This window comes from Stegostoma tigrinum, chromosome 7 (genome assembly GCF_030684315.1).
Source record: "Stegostoma tigrinum isolate sSteTig4 chromosome 7, sSteTig4.hap1, whole genome shotgun sequence".
In the NCBI taxonomy this organism is placed as follows: Eukaryota; Metazoa; Chordata; class Chondrichthyes; order Orectolobiformes; family Stegostomatidae; genus Stegostoma; species Stegostoma tigrinum.
This window is the reverse complement of record NC_081360.1, coordinates 32068976-32092978: the sequence shown is the minus strand read 5'-3', so window position 1 is coordinate 32092978 and position 24003 is coordinate 32068976. Positions and strand designations below refer to the sequence as shown.

The following is a 24003-nucleotide window of genomic DNA, read 5'->3' as shown; positions in this document are numbered from 1 at the left end:
CTACTGCAGGCCGAATCTGATAAAGGACTTCAGGTGCAACAGACTTCCCACCTTTCTGTCTCAAATTTCTCTTAAAAGTTTTGGGCCCTGATTGTCTATTGAAGACATCCCACCTTGCTGCAAAAAGAATTTCCAAGGAAGACTTCAACCCAGCAATAATTCCAGAAGAAGGGAGACAATCAGTGGCATTATTAACAAGGAAATACCTAAGTCCATCAAGATAATACTGACATCATACAGGACTTCACTTATCTGTGCATTTTTATTCATATGCAGGGAGAAGCAGATAAAGAGCTCAAATAAGAATAGACAAAGCATCATTAGCTTTTAATTTAAAAATATTTTAAAAAATGAAACATGGAACAGTAAAAAGATCTCCATGAAAACAAAATTTTGGTTTCTTCAATAAGGAAGGAAACCAGACACTCTTGATACCAGGTCTCTTTCTATTTTATTCAAAAGGTACTATGTATACAATGGAGGAATTTTGTCCTCAAAACTGAAATTAGGAAATGCTCAGAATACCCTCCAATTTCAACCATTATCTGCAAAAGACAGTTCAGCTGGGCACTTGTAGAATGCCTGAGTTGAGATAATGCTTAAGTGTTCCAAGAGCAGCACTTGGGTCTTTATGGTCCTATTTCAAATTGCTTTTGGCTGAACACCTAACTCTTCCTGTCTCAGTTACTGCACAATGATAACTGGCTAGATGCAATAGCATACAAAGCTACAGGTTAAGTACTGGAAAATAGGCAAAGAAGAGATAGTTGCTTGATGAATGGAATGAAAATGATGGGCTAATGGGCCTTTTTCTGTGCAGCATGACTATTTTAAAAAGAAGAAATGTGGGCACACATATGATTCTATGGTACTGATACACCTTGCTTTAAAATGATAACTTACCATGGGTAAATTGGCATTTACTCCTTACGTGGATTTTAAAAGCCTGATATATCTAAATGGAACAGAGATAAATATTGGGTTTGTTAAAAACTCTTTAATCTCGCTTTGAAGTAAGCCTTAATGCTATACAATTCTCACTGAAACAAAGTAGTGTACCTGGTTAAAGTTTTGAAGCTTCACCTTGTGAATCAGACCAGTAGAGTTTATAACAATTCTGTTGCTCGAGGTACCTACACAGAAAGAATGCATTTAGTTTCTCAACGTACTTTATCAGCATAGTTAATGAGGCTTTCTGCAACAAACATAAAAGATGAGGTTAAAAAATTCAGTACCAAAAGACAGGATATTTGTCACTTGGGTAGTCATCATTCTGGACTCTGCTCTCAAGAATTCACATTCTATGTTGAACTGTGAAAAAATATGTAACAGGATAGTTATAGAATTTAAAAGCTTACTTGTGTATTTAGAAATTAGGTTGTCTTTACAATTTGGTCTCTTTGTAAACACCACAAACTTTCTCAAATGATCCTGAAAGAATGACATCAGGCCCAGATTTTTAATCACAACAGACAGCCTCATGATGAAAATACACAAAACTGTAAAAATCCTGACTACGGCAGTTCCCACTTTCTCTGGGGTGCAACGTGTTCCACACAAGCACGTCTTACAGCAGCAGCTGGTCATTTAAATCATCAGCTGCCTTCACTGAAGTGGGATGTCGGTACCTTTGGAATATAATAAAATGGTATACAAACTGGACCTAGTAAAAACAGATCTGAACTCTACACATTTGTTTGTATCGTCAAGGTACCCCCTTGGAGCAGTAAGCCAAGGTCCTGTGATAAAGAACCCAAGAGAACAGCTTTTGTTTTCATGTTCAGTAAAAGCCAAGATTGCGAAGTTGTTCACAGTGAACTAGCCCTGAAAAGGGCTCCAGGCACAGCCATGGGGCTGATCATAGTACAAAAGAATTGTATCGACTGTTAAAAAGCCTCCTAATCTTGGACACTTGTCCTGTATTAGGCAATTTTTCAGCCCAACCATTTTTTCCAGCATTGTGCTAGAGATCAAACATCTAGTGAACCCCACTAGATCCAGATGCAATGGTAGTGATCCAGGTCTGAATTGTTAGGCTCCTGAACAACCCCTAGGCTCTGCCATCCAAGCAGGACACATGCAAAACGTGCAAGAAAGAGAGTGAGTCTCATAGAATACTCCTCTACCTACACTGCCACTGTCATGATCAAAACCCCAGGACAAAGAAGCCAAATGTTGGCCATAACATGTGTATCAAGTGAGACTAATTTGGCTAGCAGTCTAGCTCCCCTCAGTCTGACAGCAGTGACTGGTAAGCAGAAAAATAATGAGGGCTAGGGGTTCCTAAAGTGTCAATGTGGGTGGGGGAGACCTATGCTGAAGATTCCAGGCAGTGAAGAATCAGCCTTTTAATTGCAGAGGGTTACAAGAAACACTTTTGCAACCAGTTCCAAAGTATTTAATAATGGATTATGGGGTACATACAACTAATAAATGGTTAGCAATTAATTACTTAACAATAAAACTACATTACTCAAAACTATTCTTTATATTGTAGTTATTCTTTTGTCTGTTGCGAAACAAAGGAGAAACTTAACCATTCAAATTTGATTCAAAGAGCTTTTACTGTTTTTATACTTCTGCAACATTTACATAAGAACAAACCGGTTCACCTTTGCAATGTGAAGATTAAACATCAACCTCAGTTTCAAGTCAAGGTCTTTTGACAAGTAGAAATATCCAAGGATCTTACATAAACAGAAATTAAAGGCCGTCTTTGGATAATTTACTGAACAATCAGAGCATTTGCCCTAGTACTTCTATTCTTGAAACAAAACACGTAGATCAAAACAAAGATAACATTTACAAAAGCAGCATACTGCTGTTGTTAGGCAGTCTAAACTGTTGATTAGGCAGATTTTATTTTAATAACTAATGACAACTCCAAGATGATCCAAATCACACTTCAATAATGTGAAATCTCATGAATTAAACACAAACATACTCAAAGATGTTGAGCAAAATGCAACATCAAAAGTTCACACTGTTTTGCATCTATCAATTTTTGGGTGCATTATTTCCTTCCCAATAGTAGCAAAATAAATAATGAATGAAGTGTCTGACAATTCTACTGGTCAAGTGTGATGGGTCTTTTTATTTCTCTTTAGGTCTCATGAATTGAGGATTCTGCAAATTATGCCTTGCGTGGACAGTTTGCGGCCTTTGATACTTTTTTTACTGCTCAATGAAATAGAAATAAAACTGTCAAAAGATTATGATACATTATACACCATATTAAATATTCAAATTTCATTTTCAGTTCAGCTAAAAGAATATGGCCATGAAGTATCCCTACACATCAGCAAGTAAATGATTCACCGATAAGGTGTTTCTCTGTCAGTCAGTCTGTGCTGAGGCAGCTGTCATGAGAACATACCTGACTGAACCATGCACAAATTAGGCAAGGGCACTTAGGACTGTGGAACCAAGACAAGTAGATCAAGTTAAAGTAAGATCAACTATTATATCGTTGGAACTAGTTCAAGAGATGAACAGCCTATTCCTTTTCTGAAAATCTTTTCAGACTTCTCCTGCTCCAGTAATTGTTGCTGGTGTGCACAAGCCAGCACAGGCAGGGACAGAATTCAATCTGAAAAGTATGCTCCACACAATTTAATAGCTTGTTGTCACTCACTGACTGGGTTCACACATGACAAGTGGGCACTAACTGGAAGGGACAAAAAAAAACGATTTTAATAGAACTGTACATTAGCAGTCACTCTATGAATTCACAAACACGATGGTATAGTTACACAGAAGGTATCAATTTGAGTTCAGTACCTAATAGTATTAGAACTACCAGTTCATGATATAAAGATATACCTAGCCTCTCATCACACTCTACACCACGTAAAGCTGAGTACAGCAGCATTCAAAGGTTTTTTAGATTTTTAAGTAAGCCATGACTCAAAAGAATAGATGAAGTTATTCTAGCAATGAAAGAGATAAGCATTAAGGTTAACGGTTCTAGCCAATCCTCAGATTTACTGCAGTTGGCCGGAAGTCAATGCAGTGTGTGATAGTTTACATCGGAGTCATACTAGTCAGGCAACATTCAATGACGTCTTCGTTATGACAAAAAAAAGTAGTAAATGGTTGGGAAAGGGTAAAAGCAGAATATTACTTAGAACACAGAAAACATAAAGTACAGCACAGTACAGGCCCTTCAGCCCACCATGTTGTGCCGTGGAATAATCCTAATCCAAAAATAAAATAACCTAACCTGCAGTCCCCTCAATTCACTGCTGTCCATGTGCATGTCCAGCAGTCGCTTAAATGTCATTAATGACTCTGCTTCCACGACTACCACTGGCGAACTATTCCATGCGCTCACAACTCTCTGGGTGAAGAACCTCCCTCTGACGTCTCCTCTATACCTTCCTCCTAACACCTTAAAACTATGACCCCTCCTGGCAGTCAATCCTGCCCTGGGGAAAAGTCTCTGGCTATCGACTCTATCCATGCCTCTCATAAACTTGTACACCTCGATCAGGTCACCTCTCTTCCTCCTTCTCTCCAGAGAGAAAAGTCCGAGCTCAGTCAACCTCTCCTTGTAAGAGGAGCCCTCCAGTCCAGGCAGCATCCTGGTAAACCTCCTTAGCACCCTCTCCAAAGCCTCCAAATCTTTCCTATAATAGGGCAACCAGAACTGGACACAATCTTCCAAGTGTGGTCTCACCAGGGTTTTGTAGAGCTGCAGCATAACCTCGCGGCTCTTAAACTCGATCCCCCGTTAATGAAAGCCAAAACACCATACGCTTTCTTAACAGCCTTATCCACCTGGGTGGCAACTTTGAGGGAGCTATGCACTTGAACACCAAGATCCCGCTGTTCCTCCACACTGCCAAGAATCCTGCCTTGAATCCTACATTCAGCATTTAGGTTCAACCTTCCAAAATGCATCACTTCGCATTTATCCAGGGTGAACTCCATCTGCCATTTCTCAGTCCAGCTCTGCATTCTGTCAATGTCTCGTTGAAGCCTGCAATAGCCCTCGATACTATCAACGGCACCTCCAACCTTTGTGTCATCAGCAAACATACTAACCCACCCCTCAACCTCCTCATCCAAGTCATTTATAAAAACTACAAAGAGCAGAGGCCCAAGAACAGAGCCCTGCGGGACACCACTCAGCACTGACCTCCAGGTAGAATACTTACCATCTACTACCACTCTGCCTCCTGTCAGCCAACCAATTCTGAATCCAGACAGCCAAATCACCCTGTATCCCATACCTCCTGACTTTATGAATGAGCCTGCTGTGGGGAACCTTATCAAATGCCTTGCTGAAGTCCATGTACACCACATCCACTGCTCGACCCTCGTCAACCTGTCTCGTGACCTCCTCAAAGAACTCAATAAGATTTGTGAGGCATGACCTGCCCCTCACAAAGCCATGCTGACTCCCTTTGATCATGCTATGCTTTTCCAAATAGTCATGAATCCTATCCCTCAGAATTCTTTCCAAAACCTTGCTGACCACAGACGTAAGACTGACTGGTCTGTAATTTCCAGGGATTTCCCTATTCCCTTTCTTGAAAAGAGGAACATTTGCCTCCCTCCGATCTTCCAGTACGGAAGGGTTAAACAAGTTAGGAGGACTAGCCCAACAAAAATCTAGAAGAGTGAAGCACATTTTTCAAACAGATATTAGAAAACATTTGCTTTAATTGAACATCAATATCCAGAATAATCTTCCAGACGTAATTGTAAAGTTATCACACACTGCACTGACTTCTTGCCAACTGCAATATAAATGCTGGATTGGCTAGAACCATTAGCCTTGATACTTATCTCTTTCATTGCTAGAATAACTTCATCTCTTCTTTTGAGTCATGGCGTCCTTTAAAATATATCTTTATATCTTCCAGACATGACAAAGGAAGCTAAATATTATGAGCTTTTCAAAATGCAATTGGTATCAATATCATTGGTTTCTTAAAATGTCAAGAATTTCATTTTAAGCAAGGGGGAGACGATTGCTCCCTAAACATTTTCCCTCCACCAGATAATCTGGATAAGACTAGTAGAGATGGGATCTGAAATCTGATGTATTAATTTGTTGTTCAACTCTCCAGCGCCAGTGTTAGCCCTTTGATGCTTTTATACAAGTGGATGCATTTATCATAACTACAAATAAAAAGCAACAATCGCAAAGATTTTGGCAGTGTAGGAGGTAAAACAGAAATATTTTCATAATTAAGTAGATGAGACTGTGTGAATGTCATATTCTTTTCACTTACCTGCTTATTAACACTAGCCTTAGATAGATGAATGATAAAATGAGAGAAAGACCGGTACTCATCCAGATTGAAGTTTACTATCTGAAGAAAAAACAACAAATTAGGATTTAAAAATTATATACTGTGTTGAAACCGGCAAATCCTGGAACAATCTTAGTTGAAGGTACTGCTAATTAATTAAACTATTGGTTCTGATTTATTGACCAGATAATTAACTTAAAGAACCTGATGCTGGATATCAATGTGTTCCAACAGTTGATAGAATAACAATTAAAATTGTATTCCAATTGATACTTCTGATAAATAGAACTCACACATTTGTAAATTAACACAAAAGCCTTTAATGCAAATACTGAAATTTTTCAAGTTTATTTGGTCATATATTCATAAAGATGCTTCAAAATTAGAAAGATAGAATAATCTGGGGCAGAGAATCAAAACAATATTGTTACAAACTCCAAGATGGTTCTTTGGTCAGAATCAGCACTCTTCAAATAATCCTGTTGTCTCCTTCAATGTTTAACAAAGTATACATTTAGACTGAACATACTGCTTACACTTATATGCTCGAATTGCCACTAGAAATCCATAAACATGTTTAACCTTCATCCTAAAATCTTAATGCTTCACCAAGAGGAATTTACTTTTATAGATTACATGGGCAGGTAGTGATGTTAGATCGACTCACTGCGAAAACCAAAGGGAACTGAAAAGCGTGTGCAGACAACATAATAAGGGATAACAGTCTGGGCAGATCATCTTAACAGGAAAGCCAAAAAGAAATAAGAGTTCCATTTAGGCAAAATGGAGTCAGAACTGTATGCAGTACCATAATGAAGTGCTGATGGAAAGAAAATTTGTACAGATTGAGCAAATGTATAATTAGAATGAAAATTCTATCCTTACCTTGTACATTTTCAGCAATTCTGCCTCCCCAGTCAAATCAATGCCTTCATGGCTGCATGGAAAATTGAATTGCAGGGCAGAATGTTTACAACAAAATCAAAATTGGAAACTGTTGGCATTCACTGCAGTGGGTCAAAGAACTCATGCGACATTCCCAAGCAAACGTTAAAAAGTAATTTTTTAAAATATGCAAAGAAGAGAGTAGCCAAAGCCAACCATAATCATGCACATTAGATAATTCACTACATTCGCTTCAGGAATAAATGTCAAATATAAAGAAATAGAGTGCACAACACAAAGATTAAAAATGCAAATGGAATATATAAAGAGCTTGAATATAATTTCTACTTTTCTAAATCATTAATTCCTGAATTCAGTATTTCTTGGTACCTACACTGCCTTTATCTCGGACAATTTCTGCATTCTATGAAAATGTAATCAATTGCTGGCTATGAACAATGATTAAGTTGTTGTTCTGGTGTAGACAACAAGAAACCATATCAAATTAACCTGATCAGTCTGAAAATATGTACCTTTTCTAATCTTCAGAATATCAACCAAACTTTCTTTTTTCTTCTGGTTTTTGAGCCTTATCAATGACTTTATTTCACTAGACTGTAGGGGAAATTTTTCTGTGTGCACTCTGGCCGTAGTTAACTTTTCCCATGAATTACACAAAAAATCACCAACATGCTGCTCACAATTCCTGTACAATGAGGAAGGAAAAGTGACTATCATATCCTGGTGGTGGGGGTGCTACTTCAAGACTGTACGCTTGGTAGAACTAGACTTATTGCCAATCTGTAAAAATAATCGTGATGATACAACTGTGAAAGCATGTGCAACCTTAACAAACATCTTACACAAAAAATTGTGGAAATAACACTAGTCATAAGATGTCAAACCATATCCTCACCCTATAACCGATAACTTATTAATGCAGGACCAATATGGCAATAGGTTCGTAAAAAAATCTCTGTAATTCAGCAATCATTTATGAGTTTGCAATGATATTTTTTGAACTGCCTTACAAACGCGCTACACTATATGAATTGATATCAATAATTTGATTAATTCAAATAAAACAGGGGCTGAATCATTTAATTAATTACTTTGACCCAATAGCCTAAAATGCTACTAGCCAAATTAATTTTCTCATGTTGTTATTCCCTCTTAAGTGCTAAGTTTCAGTTACATCAAAATGGAAACAGCTTTCCTAAATTCTGTACTTTAACTCAATCTTCTCATTCCCAATTTATATGTCCCTTTGTTTCTACTTGTAACATATTTACAGACATATCAGAGAGGCTTTTTCTCAATTATCTACATGACATTCTGATTACAAATTAGGACTCCCTCTATCTTAATTCGTATTATTCTTGCTGGAAAGAACAGCAGAATATCTCCATCCATACATCTTTCCCAGATATCGGTGACATTACATCAGCACTGCAGGCTTTTCTTATTCCTCTCTGCTCTCACGAAGAGTCACTGCAACTAAGTTCGAAGGAAATGCAATTGCGAAAGACAGTCAAAAGTAGCATTTGAACTTGGCATGTCCAATACAGCCTAATTATTTCACTAAGAACTATTACTTTCACCACTTCAAGGTTTGCTTTTCCAATTTTCAAATTTACAACATTTGTTCAAATAAATTGCTGTACTTTCCCTACCTCCGTTTTTAAGGTTTCTTTGAGCATCTAGATGTCGGGATATTTCAGCCTTTGCACCAAATAGCCCACTTGCAACAAAGGCAAGTGACATGCTTCCAGGTACTGACATAATATTTTTCAGGCTGATCACAAGTTGCAGAAACTATCCCACTGTGATTCACTTCTACGTGTCACATGGCTCAGCTGACACAACCAAGCAGTAAGAAAAAAAATGAGCCATTACAGATGATGGTCTAACACTGACCCAACAGGGCAACAATTTTTCACATTGATAATGGTTAGTAACTAGATGAGATGTACAACATTTCTTTCGTTCTAGTAATCTTGACAGAAACTAGCATTATCTCAAGGCAATTTAAAGTATCCAGCCACATTACAAATCTATTTTTCTAACAGATCTATTGTCATCTGAAAAGAATTATCCTTGTATTCCAAATACACCCTTCACACCCAGATTTTCGTTAAATTTGAAGAGTATCAGAAATAAGTGGCATTGTGAAAATAAATATGAAACTTTTGTACTGCAAATTTAACAATTGATAACTTTTATTGGCAGCTATTTAAAATGATAGTCCTGAAAAACATAGCATAGACCACAGTTTTTAAAACATAACTGTATAAGATAATTGGAAGCTTCATCACATTTACAAGTGCACAAGGGCAGTCAAAAGAGTTACATGCTTAGAAATCTTCCAATGATGCATTTTGCAAATCTCTGATTTCAGTCATATGTGAAACTAGGGCTGGAAGGGTGGGAAGGAATGGGAAGAGAAAAGAAAGGAGTTTACACTGTGTTGAACATGCACTGGTGCAAGTAAGGGTGCCTTTCTGGCATCAGGATTCATCTACATGAGAAATGCAGGCACAAAACCTGCAATGCAACCAGTCCATGTCATACCTAACAGTGAAGTACTTCAAGTGATGACTGAGAGCATAAAAGGGGAAAGGATTCCATTTCCCAGCACTATCATAAAAAACAAACAAAACATAAGTCAGGAAATAACAAGGATTACGTTGAGTGCTAGCCTTAATGACAGGTGCCAACAGTTATGGAGGTACCTTAAATCCCACAATAACTACATCACAAGGTCATACAACAGAAATATTCCTTCTTCTTAGTGCCATCAATTCTGATTTTGCACTTTATGTATAATTTAAGTATCTGCTCACAGGATTCAAATGAAAAATACAGAGAAAAAAACACAACAATAGATCCGAGTCGTTCTTAGCATACCAAGATTTCATTTAACATATTTGCAACAAACCATTCCTAATGCCGATCAGCCATTTGTAAACATTTCTATTGTAATTAAATACTGGCACTTTTATTTCTGCCTTGTGTCCCCATGTAGTAGATTATATTTGATTCACGCATCCTGTAACTGAAAATAGAGAGGTCAACTAAAAGCAAAATTTTAATATCTTCCCTGAAGCTACACTTGGGAATATCTATACCCAACTACAGTCTCAGTGGTAACACTATTGGTTCTCAGACAAAAGTTTGTATGAAAGTCCCATTTAGAGACACTTGCACAAAATCCAAGCTGCACTCTGTAACAGATCAGGCATATGGATGCAATACTAACTGAAGCAAAGTCTTCCCTCTCAATTACACAAAATTATATAATCCCTACAATGTGAAAGTAAGCCATTTGGTCCATTGAGCCCACATCAACCCTCTGAAGAGCATGCCACCCTGACAGTGCCCCTAACCACACCACTGTAACCCTGCATTTCCCATGGCTAATCCATGTTACCTATACATCTACATATAGTAAAAGGTTCCATCCCATTATTTGGCCAACAGCAATGCTGTACTCTCAAGGATCCTGGCCAACATTTATTCTTTAGCCACTACCATTAAAACAAGTTATCCAGTCATGATCACAGTGTGGTTTTGGGGGGGAAATTAGTTAACACACTCCCAATGTATAATAGTGATTAAACTAAATAGTTGAAAAACACTTTGGGATGTACAAAAGTCTTGAGAGGCAATATGGAATTGCATTTCTTCTCTTCCCTTCTTTTTGAGACCAGCAGAGACAGACATTCTGCTGCGGGTATTTCAAGTTACATAACAACCAGGTCCCCTGCCGATCTTTTCAGTGCAAATAGCAATTCAGTGATACTGAGGATTCATATTTCAAAACAAAACTGGGTCAAGATGCAATGAGATTAACAAAGGGACTGAGTTTCAGCGGACATACTAAGAACTGCCGATGCTGGAGTCAGAGATAACACAGCGTGGAGCTGGAGGAACACAACAGGCCAGGCAGCATCAGAGGAGCAGGAAAGCTGACGTTTTGGGCCTAGAGATAATAGGAACTGCAGATGCTGGAGAAACCAAGATAACAAGGTGTGGAGCTGGATGAACACAGCAGGCCAAACAGCATTTTAGGAGCAGAAAAGCTGACGTTTTGGGCCCAGACCCTTCTTCAGAAATGGGGGAAGGGAAGAGGGTTCTGAAATAAATAGGGAGAGAGGAGGCAAATCGAAGATGGATAGAGGAGAAGATAGATGGAGTGGAGACAGACAAGTTAAAGAGGTAGGGGTGGAGCCAGTAAAGGTGAGTGTAGGTGGGGAGGTAGAGAGAAGATAGGTCAGTCCAGGGAGGACTGGGAGGGATGAGGTTAGTAGGTTGGAAATGGGGGTGTGGTTTGCGGTGGGAGGAGGGGATAAGTGAGAGGAAGAACAGGTTAAGATGGGCTGGCTTTGGGATGCGGTAAGGGGAGGGGAGATTTTGAAGCTTGTGAAATCCACATTGATACCAACGGGCTGCAGAGTTCCCAAGCAGAATATGAGTTGCTGTTCCTGCAAACCTTCGGGTGGCATCATTGTGGCACTGCAGGAGGCCAGGATGGACAACTCATCTGAGGAATGGGAGGGGGAGTTGAAACGGTTTACGACTGGGAGGTGCAGTCGTTTATTGCGAACCAAGCAGAGGTGTTCTGCAAGCGGTCCCGAAGCCTTCGCTTGGTTTCCCTGATATAGAGAAAGCCACAACGGATACAGTGGATGCAGTATACCAGGTGAACCTCTGCTTGATGTGGGAAGTCTTCTTGGGGCCTGGGATGGGGGTGAGGAGGTGGTTTGGGGGCAAGTGTAGTACTTCCTGTGGATGCAGGGGAAAGTGCCAGGTATGGTGGGGCTGGGCAGGTGTGTGGAGCAGACAAGGGAGTCATGGAGAGAGTGGTCCCTCTGGAAGGCAGACAAAGGGTGGGGAGGGAAAAATGTCTTCGGTGTTGGAGTCGGATTGCAGATGGCAGAAGTGTCGGAGGATGATGAGTTGGATCCAGAGGTTGGTGGGATGGAACGTGAGGACGAGGGGGATTCTGTTTTGGTTGTTGTTGCGGGGACGGGGTGTGAGGGATGAGTTGCGGAAAATGCGGGAGACATGGTCGAGGGTGTTCGCGACCACTGCAGGTTGGGGGGGGGGGAATGTTGTGGTCCTTGAAAAACGAGGACATCTGAGATGTACGGGAGTGGAATGCCTCATCCTGGGAGCAGATGCGGAGGAGGTAAAGGAATTGGCAATAGGGGACGGCATTTTTGCAGGTAAGTGGGTGGGAGGGAGTGTACTCTAGGTAGCTGTGGGAGTCGGTGGGCTTGAAAGGGGTATCAGTTTCTAGGTGGTTGCCCGAGATGGAGACAGAGAGGTCCAGGAAGGTGAGGGAGGTGTTAGAGATAGTCCAGCTGAACTCAAGTTGGGGTGGAAAGTGTTGGTGGTGGATGAACTGTTCAAGCTCCTCATGGAAGCATGAGGCGACGCCGATACAGTCATTGGCCTCGACCCTTCTTCAGAAATGGGGGAGGGGGAAGGGAGCTCTGAAATAAATAGAGAGGAGGGGTGGGGCTGAGCAATCCCCCAACACTGCCTACCAGCACTCACCTACCACCATCCCACCTAACCTTCCCCAGTCCCACCCCTCCTCTCTATCTATTTCAGAGCTCCCTTCCCCCGCTCCCATTTGTGAAGAAGGTTCCCGATCCAAAACGTCAGCCTTCCTGCTCCTCCAATGCTGCCTGGCCTGCAGTGTTCATCCAGCTCCACACTGACTTTCAGTGGACTTTCCACCATAGAAAAATTTTAAGATGCCCAACCTTTGGGCAGCAATCTTGCCTCCTGTGCTAAACTGTGTTTGCATATTGGAACTTCATGCATGACGGTACTCTGCATTAAAGAAGTGGCCAAGACAATGTCTTGAAAGATCTATCACTGACCAAATCTCCATTAAGCAATTGCTCGATTTTAATAAAATGGCTGAGTACACCCGATGGGCAGGCATCAGTTCGGACCACAATGATGTTTATCAGCATATGAATGATTCATCAGGATATTCAATTGACACTGTTGATCCTTCAGCTTAAGTAGAATTAGCAACTCTTACATTTTCAGTCTTATACTTGAACTGGTGCTGGTAGATTCTGGAATAAAGTTGGAATAAATAAAGGGTCGAGCAGCACCAAGTCATTTTCCTCAGACTAGAGTAAGAAAAAGGTATTAAAGCACTGGAATTGGCATGAAAGGAATGATTGATCACAAAGCTCTATTCAGGTCGCTGCTTATATATTGCCAGGAACACCTCTAGCCTATTGAGGCTTGACATCTTATGTCTTTAGGGACAGCAGCCCTTAAAGCAAATTTACTGAAACTGAAAACTCTATCTATGCAAATGAATGGAGAGCGTTCCTCTCAGCAGATTGTAGTTCTATCACGTCAGGCACTACTATACACTGCCCTCTGGAGGCATTTTCTTGCACTTTTTCTTAAATTATACCAATCATTCAAGGGTAAGGAGGAACGCTTATATTTGCTACCGACCTAAAATGCGTAAATTGCACTGGGTATCATCGGACAGCCCAGCATAACAAATCTGGTCTTTAACTGCATAGATCTAATTCAGTATTTTCAAATATAAGAGAAATAACTTTTACATTTACTAAAACTCAAAGGTTATCAAATGTACAACTTGCAAGTCTGTTGGTTAGTTTAATATTTTTACTGGCTATGCAATTATGTTAATGAGAAGGTGATCCATATTGACTGCTAAAGGACATCATGAAATGCATGCAAATAACTATGTTTTTCGATTCCAAATATTTGAACGGTGAGGGAGGGAAAGTGTATATCTTAAACAGAACTTATATTTTTCTGATAAAAATGGCAGGATAGTCGGATTCTTTCAATTTGATTTGCACTGGTGCTCCTCAGTGAAAAACTCAAAGGAAGTACAATTTAAAATGTTGCCATGGATGCATTTACTTACCTAACATTTCTTGGGAAGGCATGGAGGAAGTGAGGTATTTTTAGGACATGAGAAAGGAGATGACCAAGTTTGACAAAGAAGCATTTCCGCTATTACAGATTATCTGTGGTGTCTTTTTTGTTTGTCACACCACCCCGATGATTGAAAATGTTTTTAATACAGATTGCTACAGGTGCAGAGAATATCCAGCTAAGATTGGCTCATGTTCACATCCCAGGTCGAGGCACAAACTTTATTCTGAAAGGGGTAATCTTGTGGCACAATGGTCATGCCTCTGTCTTTGGGCCAGTAGATCCAGGTTCAAGGTCCCACCAACCAATAGGCATGCATCATTGCATGTCTGAACAAGCAGATTTTTAAAAAAAACTTTTATTTTGAAAGGCTTGGAAAACTGATGTTGATTTCTGCCAATGTCATACTACTACTGTTGACACTTTGTCTAACAAGTCTGTCAAAGTGTTTATGACTGTTCAATGGGAATCTCATACCCTACATGAATATTCGGCAGTTGTACTCATGTGGCACACATTAATCTGCAACCTTTGAATAGCTAGCTTTTAAATAAATATAAGTCAAATAAATCTCACCTCCTTTTGATATGTGATTTCATCAAGAAAAATCATCAAGAGATGTATTTTTTGGATGAAACAGTAACTCAAACTGGAACAAGTGGGGATACAAAAGTAGTCAGAACTCTCCAGAATAGCGGACTATCATATAAACAAGCAAGGATCGAGGCCCAAATGTTCACTCCATAGTCAAGAGCCAATAAAACATCTAGTTCTGCAAACCTAACTCAGAAGCAAGTGTACCAATCAACTGGGGGCAGGTGATAATTGGAAATGTGTTTGACATCTCCAGAAAGAGTTTGGAGGTAGCCAGATTGACTGCCGGTGCTGAGATTAGCTGGTTTAAAATGCCTGTCTTGATGTCACGATCCTTCATGGCAAGCTGTTCAAAACAAAAAAGAAGAACAAAAACAACCTTCACCTCACCCACAAACTCCCCACAGTAGCCCACGGCTACATTCACTGCACTCATCTAGTTAGACAGGTTAAGACACAGTCTGATTAGTAGGCTAACCCAACGTTTGGACACAAGAGTGGCCAACGATACAGACTCCAAGACAAAATGTTGCATGGAAGTTCAAACATGCAACAAAATGGTGGGTACAACTTTTAAACAGTTTTGTTTCTATTCAAAATTTGATTTTAGCATGTATATTTCAGGTATGAATTAATGCTGCAGTCTTTGAGTAGTCTCGTTACCACAACTTTTGTTTCTCTTCAGTTTTATCATACATCAGGTTAAAGCTTACAAAATTGTCAGCTTGTGGGCTTGTCAGAATCTGATGTTAGCATTTAGCAGTATCCAGATCTCATTCATTCTGTTGAGATGCAATTTATCAGTCACAAAAGACCTTCACACACAGACAAAACCATTTTTACACAAGTAACATGCCAATTAGATGACATTTGTCAAGCATGAAGTTCTTGTTGTCATATTCCCATAATGCAAGCTATTCAAGAAGAAACTGTAGGAAGTAACAACATGGGATCCATGCTTCTAAAGTTCTCAACTCTCTTTTATAAGCACCGAAAGAAAGTACTTGTATCGTATCATAATTGTGTTCACAGTTTCACAAAGAAATAACAGATCTTAAAAATAACTTACCAAACAGACTGGTTAATCTTCATACAGCCATAGATCCAAATACTTGGTTCCTGTCAATTCAAAAATCCAGATGCATTTGAGGTTGTGTCAAAGTAAATCAAAATGCAAATTGAGGTGCGAGTTAGTGAACTGGGACACAAGCGTACAACCTAGGCCAGTCACAGAAGTATATTTTGTTTTGTTGTAAAGGAATTTAAGAATGGCTTGTCAAAGATCAAATAGAATGCAAAGGTAAAAAGACCTTGCTGGGAGTTATGAAGAGGTTCCCCAGAAGCAGCCAGGATGCGGGGCAGGTAATAAATCTGGAGATAGAAAAGGTATGTAAGAAAGGCACTGTTACAACAGCAATGGAGAACTTCAATATGCACGTGGACTGAGCCAATTAGACTGGTAGCAGATCCCAAGAAAAGAAATTTGTGCAATGTTTACACGGTGGACTTTTGGAGCCATTTAAGGTGGATCTCACGAAGGAACAGACAATTCTGGATATGCAATGAAGCAGACTTTATTAGGGATCTTAAGGGGAAGGAACCCTAGGGGGCAGTGACCACAATATGATAGAATTCACCCTGCAGTTTGAGATTCAGATGTAACAGTATTAAAATTTAGTAATAACTATGAAATGAGGGAGGAGTTGTCCAGGCTTGATTGGAAAGGCAGCCTAACAAGGAAAAAAGTGGAGCAATAATGGCAAGAGTTTATAGAGGTAATTTGGAAGGCACGGCAGAAATTCAACCTTAGAAAGAAGAAACATGCTGGAGGAGGACAAAGCAACCACAGTTGACAAGGGAAGTCAGGGACAGCATATGTAGAGAAGATTACAGGGGAATCAAAGGACTGGGAAGCCTTTAAAAATCAGCAGACGACAACTAAAAAAACAATAAAAGAGGGGAGAAGATGAAATAGGAGGTAAATTAGCTAGTAATTTAAAAGAAATTTTTTAGATATCTTAAAAAAAACTAAGAAAGAGGCCAGAGTGGACATTGGACCACTGGAAAATGAGGCTTGTAGTAACAGAGAACAAAGAAATTAGAGGAACTCAATAGTGATGCTTTGCGTCAGTATCACAGTGGAAGACACCAGCAGCATGCCAGAACTTCAATGGAGTCAGGGGACAGAGGTAAGTATGGTGGTCTCCATTAAGGAGAAGGTGCAGGAGAAGCTGAAAAGTCTCAAAGTGGATAACTAACTCAGATCAGATGGACTACACCCCAGGGATCTGAAGGAGATGGATGAAAAGATTGTGGAGGCAATGGAGAAGATCTTTCAGGAATCACTGGAGTCAGGGAGGGTCACAGAGGAGTGGAAAATGGCTAATACAACATTCCTGTTTCAGAAGAGAGGGTGATAGAAGACAGGCAATTATAGGCCAGTTATTCTGACCCCAGTTGTTGGTAAGATTTTAGAGTTCATTATGAGGGATGAGATTGCTGAGTACTTGGAAGAGCATGGCAAAAGAAGGCAGAGTTAGCACAGCTTTGTCAAAGGGACAGTATGCCAGATAAATTCATTAGAATACTTTGAGGAAGTAACAAGCAAGTTGGACAAAGGACAGCCGAGGGATGTGATCTATTTGGATTTCCAAAAGACCTTCAACAAGGTGCCACACAGGTTCTGCTAAATAAAATAACAGCCCATGGTAGGGGCAAGGTACTGTCATGCATAGAGGTTTGGCTGACTGGCACAGAGTGGGGATCAGAGGATTTTTGTCTGCAGGGGTCTGTGTTACAAACAGAACTATTCACATTACACGTTAACATCAAAGGTGAAGGAATTGAGGGCTTTATTAATAAGCTGACAGATGAAACGAACAGAGGTGGAGGGACAGGTAATGTTAAGGAAGTTGCGGAGGCTGAAGGACTTGGGACAGGCTACGAGAGTGTGGAAAATCTGTGACAGATTGGAAAGTGTGAGGTTAAGTACTTTGGTGAGAAGGATAGAGGTGCAGGCTATTTCTAAATGGGAAATTACTTTGGAAATCTGAAGCACAAAAAGTCAAGTTCAGGATTCTCTTCAAGTCAATATATAGGGTCAGCTGGCCGTTAGGAAGACAAATACAATATTTGCATTCATTCATTCACAGGGGTACTAGACTACAAGAGCAGGGATGTACTGCTCTGGCTATATAACGCTGTAGTCAGACTGCATTTGGAATACTGTGAGCAGTTTTGGGCTCCAAATCTTAGGAAGGACATGTTGACATTGCAGGGGTACAGGGAAGGTATACAAGAATGAATCTGGGGGTGCTGGTCTTGTCATATGAGAAGCTGAGGTCTCTGGGTCTGCACTCAATGCAATTTAGAAAGATGAGAGTGGATCTCTTTGAAACTTACAGAATATTAAAAGGCCTCAATAGAATGAACATGGACATGTTTCCACGAGTAGGACAGACGAGGGCCCATAGGCATAGCCTCAGAGTGAAGGGACGGCCATTTGGTACTGAGATGAAAAGGAATTTCTCAGTGGCTGGTGAAACAATGGAAATCATTGTGGCAGAAGGCTGTGGAGGCCAGCTACTGGATGTCTTTAAGGCAGAAATAGATAGGTGATCAAGGGCTAGGGACAGAAGGCAGGAAATTGGGATTAACATACCAGCCACGATCAAATAGTAGAGTGGGCTCAGTCGGCTGAATGCCCTAATTCTGCTCCTGTATCTTATGGTCCTATGGAAATTGATTCTCAATGGTTGAGATGCTTCCAATTTGTGATGCATAGGACACCCATTGTTCTTTCCAACAATATATCTAAAAATATTGATGTGATTTACTACATATGGTAATAAATGCTTAAGTAAAAGTTATTAATTACTACTGCAATATTTTGATTGAAAAGGCATATTTCCTTACCACGTTAGTAGTTCGACAATATAAATTACTGTAGGGTTCCCCCTCATTTGGAAGCGGTAAAATAAAATATGTTGCCTTGGGTTCCCATGCAGAAAACTGAAACATATTTTTGGCAAATATGTAATTTCAAAATCAAAAGTTCATTCAGAATTTATCAAGAAATTTTATCTTAGGAGCAGCTTACAAGTTTTATAAAGGCAGTACCTCTGGACTGTTGTAAGTCCAATTGTATGTGTTAATTACACTCCACGTTGCAGATGAATCTAAAATAAACATAAATGTTAAACATATTATACATATTTAGCTAAATCATTAATCTTAAACAATGTATCACTTCAAACCTGAGAATGAGACCGAAGACTCAACATTATCCTCAGAGTGCTTTTCTGAATAGATGACAAAATGATGCCGAAGAACAGATATCCTCTTCTCTAGATCTGATGTTATCTTAAAAACAAACCATCAATAAGTCCCAACTAAGATTTTGAAAAGTATAAATCATGGCTTTGTTAATAATTTTATGACTGATAAGTATAATCTTATAATGTCAGGCATGAAGAGTAGTGTAACTAAAATTCATTAGTTACTGAAGTAACAAAATCCTGGTAAATCCACAGTTTACATTATTCTCAACATGTCAGATCGATTTAAGATCTTATTTTGTTGTGCAAATATTCCATCATAGGCTACACAAGAATCATGCCTTACACTCTCAAGGCCCTACTATTATTTTTAAATGGCACCTACATATAATTTGCAGAATGATTCAATGGCTTCCTGAGATGCGGAATAGAGACACGAGGTGCCTGACCTTGGTGGGCAGATTGATGTAATCTGATCTGTGATCTGGGACACATGACCAAACTGCACCTAGTTTTGCTGCTTATCTTCATAGAATCCCTACAGTGTGGAAACAGGCCCTTCAGCCCAACAAGTCCACACTGACCCTCAAAGGATCCCACCCAGACCCATACCCCTATAACCCACCTAATCTACACATCCCTGAACACTACGGGCAATTTAGCATGGCCAATCCACCTACCTGCACACCTTATCCTGTGGAAGGAAACTGGAGCACCCGGAGGAAACCCACACAGACGTGGGAAGAACGTGCAAATTCCACACAGACAGTTGTCCGAGGATGGAATCTGAACCCGGGTCCCTGGCGCTGTGAGGCAGCAGTGTTAACCACTGAGCCACCATGCCGCAGTGGCTGCATTATCTATATCTTATGTGGATTTGGTTCAGCTCTGCCCACTTGTCTTCAAAAGATCTCTTGATCTATAATTAGATGTTGGCTCTCTAACTGCGTGTCACATGGATCCAGGTATTTGGATAGGTGGTTGATAGCAGCTGAATGAATATCAATTATAGCTTATATCAAGGTCAATTCAACAGCCTAGTTCTATTAACACCAGCCTAGGTAAACCTCAGGCAGGCAATCACTGGAGGCAAGTCATAGGAGACACACCCATGGCATTTCGCAAAAGTGGCCACAGGCTACTATAGACCCGACACACAGCCCTGACAAAGTGCATGGTTTACCTGCTGAAGGTGGTCAGCTTTTTTTGAGCTGGCAAGAGGAGCAAGAAATTGTCTTTTGAAGAAATACGCTGAGCTTATTCTGACATCATTCCCATGAGGCTAATTACATTTCTTCAAAAAAAACTTTTAACCAACTGACTTTTCACGAACAGTGCCATCACAGTTCCAACCTACTAAAACCAATGAATTGTTTACAAACACTTTGATACTACAAACTAACCATTCCTATCCCAGTGATTGGTATTAGATAAAAGGAAACAATAACAAAGATACAGTGAACTGATTTTTTTCTTCCCACTCCCCCTGTCAGGATGATATGTGAGGACAGAAATAGAAAGATAGGCCAGATGAATGCATAGCTGAGGAGCTGGTGTAGGGGACAGGGTTTAAAGCTCTTCAATCATTGGGATCTCTTCTGGGGTAGAGATGACTTGTACAAGAGGGACGGGTTGCACTTGAACCAGACGGGGTCCAATATCCTCATGGGGAGATTTGCTAGTGTTACCCGGGAGAGTTTAAACTAGTTTGGCAATGAGATGGAACTCTGAATGAGGGAGGGGCCAGTGAGAAGTTAGGGGAAAATACATTAGCCATTGAGAGCAAGTTTACTATTTAGGATAGTCGGGGGAAAAGTAAAGGGAGGGAAAAGACTTCAGGTTTAAAGTGCATTTATTTCAACACATGAGGTCTGACTGGTAAGGCAGATGAGCTCAGAGCATGGATTAGCTTTAGGAGCCGGGATATTATAGACATAACAGAAACATGGCTGAGAGAAGGGAAGAAAAGGCACCTCAATGTTCCAGGATAAAGAAGCTAAAGGTGTGAAAGAAGTACAAGTAAGTGAAGAGGGGGTGTTGTCCTTTTGATAAGGGAGGACAACAACAACGGTTTTGGAGAGGATATTCTTAAGGGGTCACCAAATGAGGCCACATGGTTAGAACTTATAAACAAGGTTGGGACTGTATTATAGACCTTCAAATAGCCAGCAGGATGAAGCAGCTATGTCGAGAGAGTGCAGATACCTGTGGTTGGAGATTTGAGTTTCCCCCTGTGTTGACTGGGCCTCCCAGACTGTAAAAGGCCTGGATGGTGTGGAATTTGTCAAATGTGTCCAAGAAAGTTTCTTAAATCAACACGCAGAGGGTCCTACATGGGAGGCTGCAGCACTGGACGTCCTCTTAGGAAAAGAGGTCGGGAAAGTGAATGAAGTGTCAGTTGGAGAACACTTTGGGTCCAGTCATCATTACTCTCTTAGTTTTAACATAGTTAAGAAGTGTGATATCAGAACGTCCCTGTTAGGGCGAAGAGAAAAGCTGGCAGGTTTAGGGATCCCTGGTTGATTGAGGCTCTGGTCAGGAAAAGAAGGTGGCATACACTGGGTTTAAGCTATCGGGCTCAAGTGACTCTCTGCATGGCTATAAAAAGTGTTGGAGCAGTCAAGGGCAAAAGAGAATATGAAATGGATCTGGCAGATAAGGTTAAAGATAATCCCAAGAGGTTTTACAGCTATATTAAGAGGGTGGCTAGGGAAAGAATGGGTCCCCTAAAAGATCAGCATGGCCATCTTTGTGTGGAGTCACAGAAGATGGGGGAGATTTTTAATGAATATTTTTCCTCAGTGTTTCCTGAGGGCAGAATCATGGTTGCTGTGGAAATAAGGGTAACAGGTTGGGGATAATAAAATGTGAGGCTGGATGAACACAGCAGGCCAAGCAGCATCTCAGGAGCACAAAAGCTGATGTTTTGGGCCTAGACCCTTCATCAGAGGCCCGAAACGTCAGCTTTTGTGCTCCTGAGATGCTGCTTGGCCTGCTGTGTTCATCCAGCCTCACATTTTATTATCTTGGAATTCTCCAGCATCTGCAGTTCCCATTATCTCTAACAGGTTGGGGATGTTTTGGACCACATACACATTACCAGAGAGGTGGTGTTTGCAGCCTTAAAAAGCATTAAGGTGGTTAACTCCCCTGGGCCTGATCAAATCCATCCTTGGACATTGTGGAAGGCTAGGGAAGAAATTGCAGAGATTTTTGCTTCATCTTTAGCCACTGACTAAGTTCCAGAAGACAGTAAAGACAAGCCTGGGAACTACAGGCCAGTGAGCCTGACATCTGTGGTAGGCAAGTTATTGCAGAGGATACTGAGGGATCAGATCAACTAACATTTGGGTAGAAAGGTCTGATTAGGAATAGTCAGCATGGAGATAACAGGAACCGCAGATGCTGGAGAATCCGAGATAACAAGATGTGGAGCTGGATGAACATAGCAGGCCAAGCAGTAGGAAAGGTAACGTTTCAGGCCGAGATCCTTCATCAGAAATGCATTCTGATGAAGGGCCTAGGCCCGAAACGTCAGCTTTCCTGCTCCTAAAATGCTGCTTGGCCTGCTGTGTTCATCCAGCTCCACACCTTGTTATCTCTTATAGTCAGCATGGATTTGTGCGCCAGAAGTCATGTTTGACAAATCTTTGAGAGTTTTTCAAACAGGTAATCAAGAGGATGGATGAGGATAGGGCACTGGATGTTGTCTATATAGACTTTAGTAATATCTTTGACAAGGTCCCATACGGCAGGCTAGTCATGAAAATTAAGTGTCGCATGGGGTCCAGGGAAAGCTAGCTAACTGGATTCAAAATTGGCTCAATGGTAAGAAGTAGAGGGTGATAGTCTTTTTTTAATCATTTATGGAATGAGGGCATTGCTAGCTAGACATCATTTATTACCCATCCCTAATTGCCCAGAGGGCAGTTAAGAGTCAACCACATTACTGTGGGTCTGGAGTCACATGCAGGCAAGACCAGGTAAGGAAGGCAGTTTCCACCCCTAAAGGATATTAGTGAAATAGATGGGTTTTTCCTCAACAACTGATAATGGATTGACAGTCATCATTAGATTCTTAATTACAGATACTCACTGAATTCAAAACTGGATTTGAAACTGGATCCCCAGAACATTATCTGGGTCTCTGGGTTAACAGTCCAACAATAATACCACTAGGCTATCGCCTCCCTAATGTTTGATGGTCATTGCTCGAATTGGAGGCCTGTGACTAGTGGTGTGCCAGAGGGGGTCAGCGCTCAGTGTTGGGACTTTTGTTATTTGTTCTTTATATAAATGATCGGGATTTGAAAGTACACAGCCTGTAAGTTTGCAGATGATACAAAATTAGGAGGTATCGTTGGTAGCAAAGAAGCTTATCAAAAATTACAGACACATCTTGATCAGATGGGGATGTGGACTGAGGATTGGCAAATGCAATTTAATGCCGATAAGTGTGAGGCATTGCATTTTGGACAGTCAAACCAAGGCAGGACATATACAGCAAATGGTATGGTCCTGAGGAGTGCTGTGGAACTGAGGGACCCAGGAGGGCAAGTACATGGTTCATTGAAAGTGGTGTCACAGGTAGACAGGGTGATGAAGAAGGCACTTAGCATGCTGGCCTTCAGTGGTCAAGGCAATAAGTATAGGAGTTAGAATGTTATGTTATAAGTCATTGGCGAGGCTGTACTTGGAGTACTGTGCGCTATTTTGGTCACCCTGTTATAGGAAAAGCAGTGTTATACTGGAAAGTATACAAAGATGATTTACGAGGATGTTGCCAGGACTAGGAAGCCTGAGTTATTGAAAGAGGCTGGCCAGGATAGGACTTAATTCCTTGGAATGTAGAAAGAGGGGTGATCTTATTGAGGTGTATAAAATCACGAGGGGCACAGATAGGTTGAGTGCATTTTGTTTTTTTTCTCCCCCAGAGATGGGGAATTCAAAACTAGAGGGTATAGGTTTAAGGTAAGAGGAGATAGATTTAAGAAGGGCCTGAGGAGCAAATACTTCATGCAGAGAATAGTGCA

The 24003-nt window shown here is 40.6% G+C and overlaps 1 protein-coding gene across 4 annotated transcripts in view; it reads right to left on the bottom strand.

Moving 5' to 3' along the window:
- The window catches only part of pgap1 (post-GPI attachment to proteins inositol deacylase 1), a 129741-nt gene that overhangs the window by 79645 nt on the left and 26093 nt on the right, over window positions 1-24003 (bottom strand). For 3 of the 4 annotated variants that reach the window (XR_007247896.2, XM_048534035.2, XM_048534033.2), the window contains exons 8-17: window positions 18950-19055; window positions 18813-18871; window positions 18609-18704; window positions 15763-15812; window positions 9720-9785; window positions 7149-7200; window positions 6243-6323; window positions 1236-1311; window positions 1060-1133; window positions 904-955 (exon numbers count right to left, since the gene is read on the bottom strand). Coding sequence is in view for 3 of the 4 variants with exons in the window: in XM_048534035.2 (XP_048389992.1) it covers window positions 904-955; window positions 1060-1133; window positions 1236-1311; window positions 6243-6323; window positions 7149-7200; window positions 9720-9785; window positions 15763-15812; window positions 18609-18704; window positions 18813-18871; window positions 18950-19055 (712 nt within the window). In the remaining variant the exon portion in view is untranslated. The remainder of the gene's footprint in view (window positions 1-903; window positions 956-1059; window positions 1134-1235; window positions 1312-6242; window positions 6324-7148; window positions 7201-9719; window positions 9786-15762; window positions 15813-18608; window positions 18705-18812; window positions 18872-18949; window positions 19056-24003) is intronic. The other variant, XM_048534036.2, reaches the window with a different exon arrangement.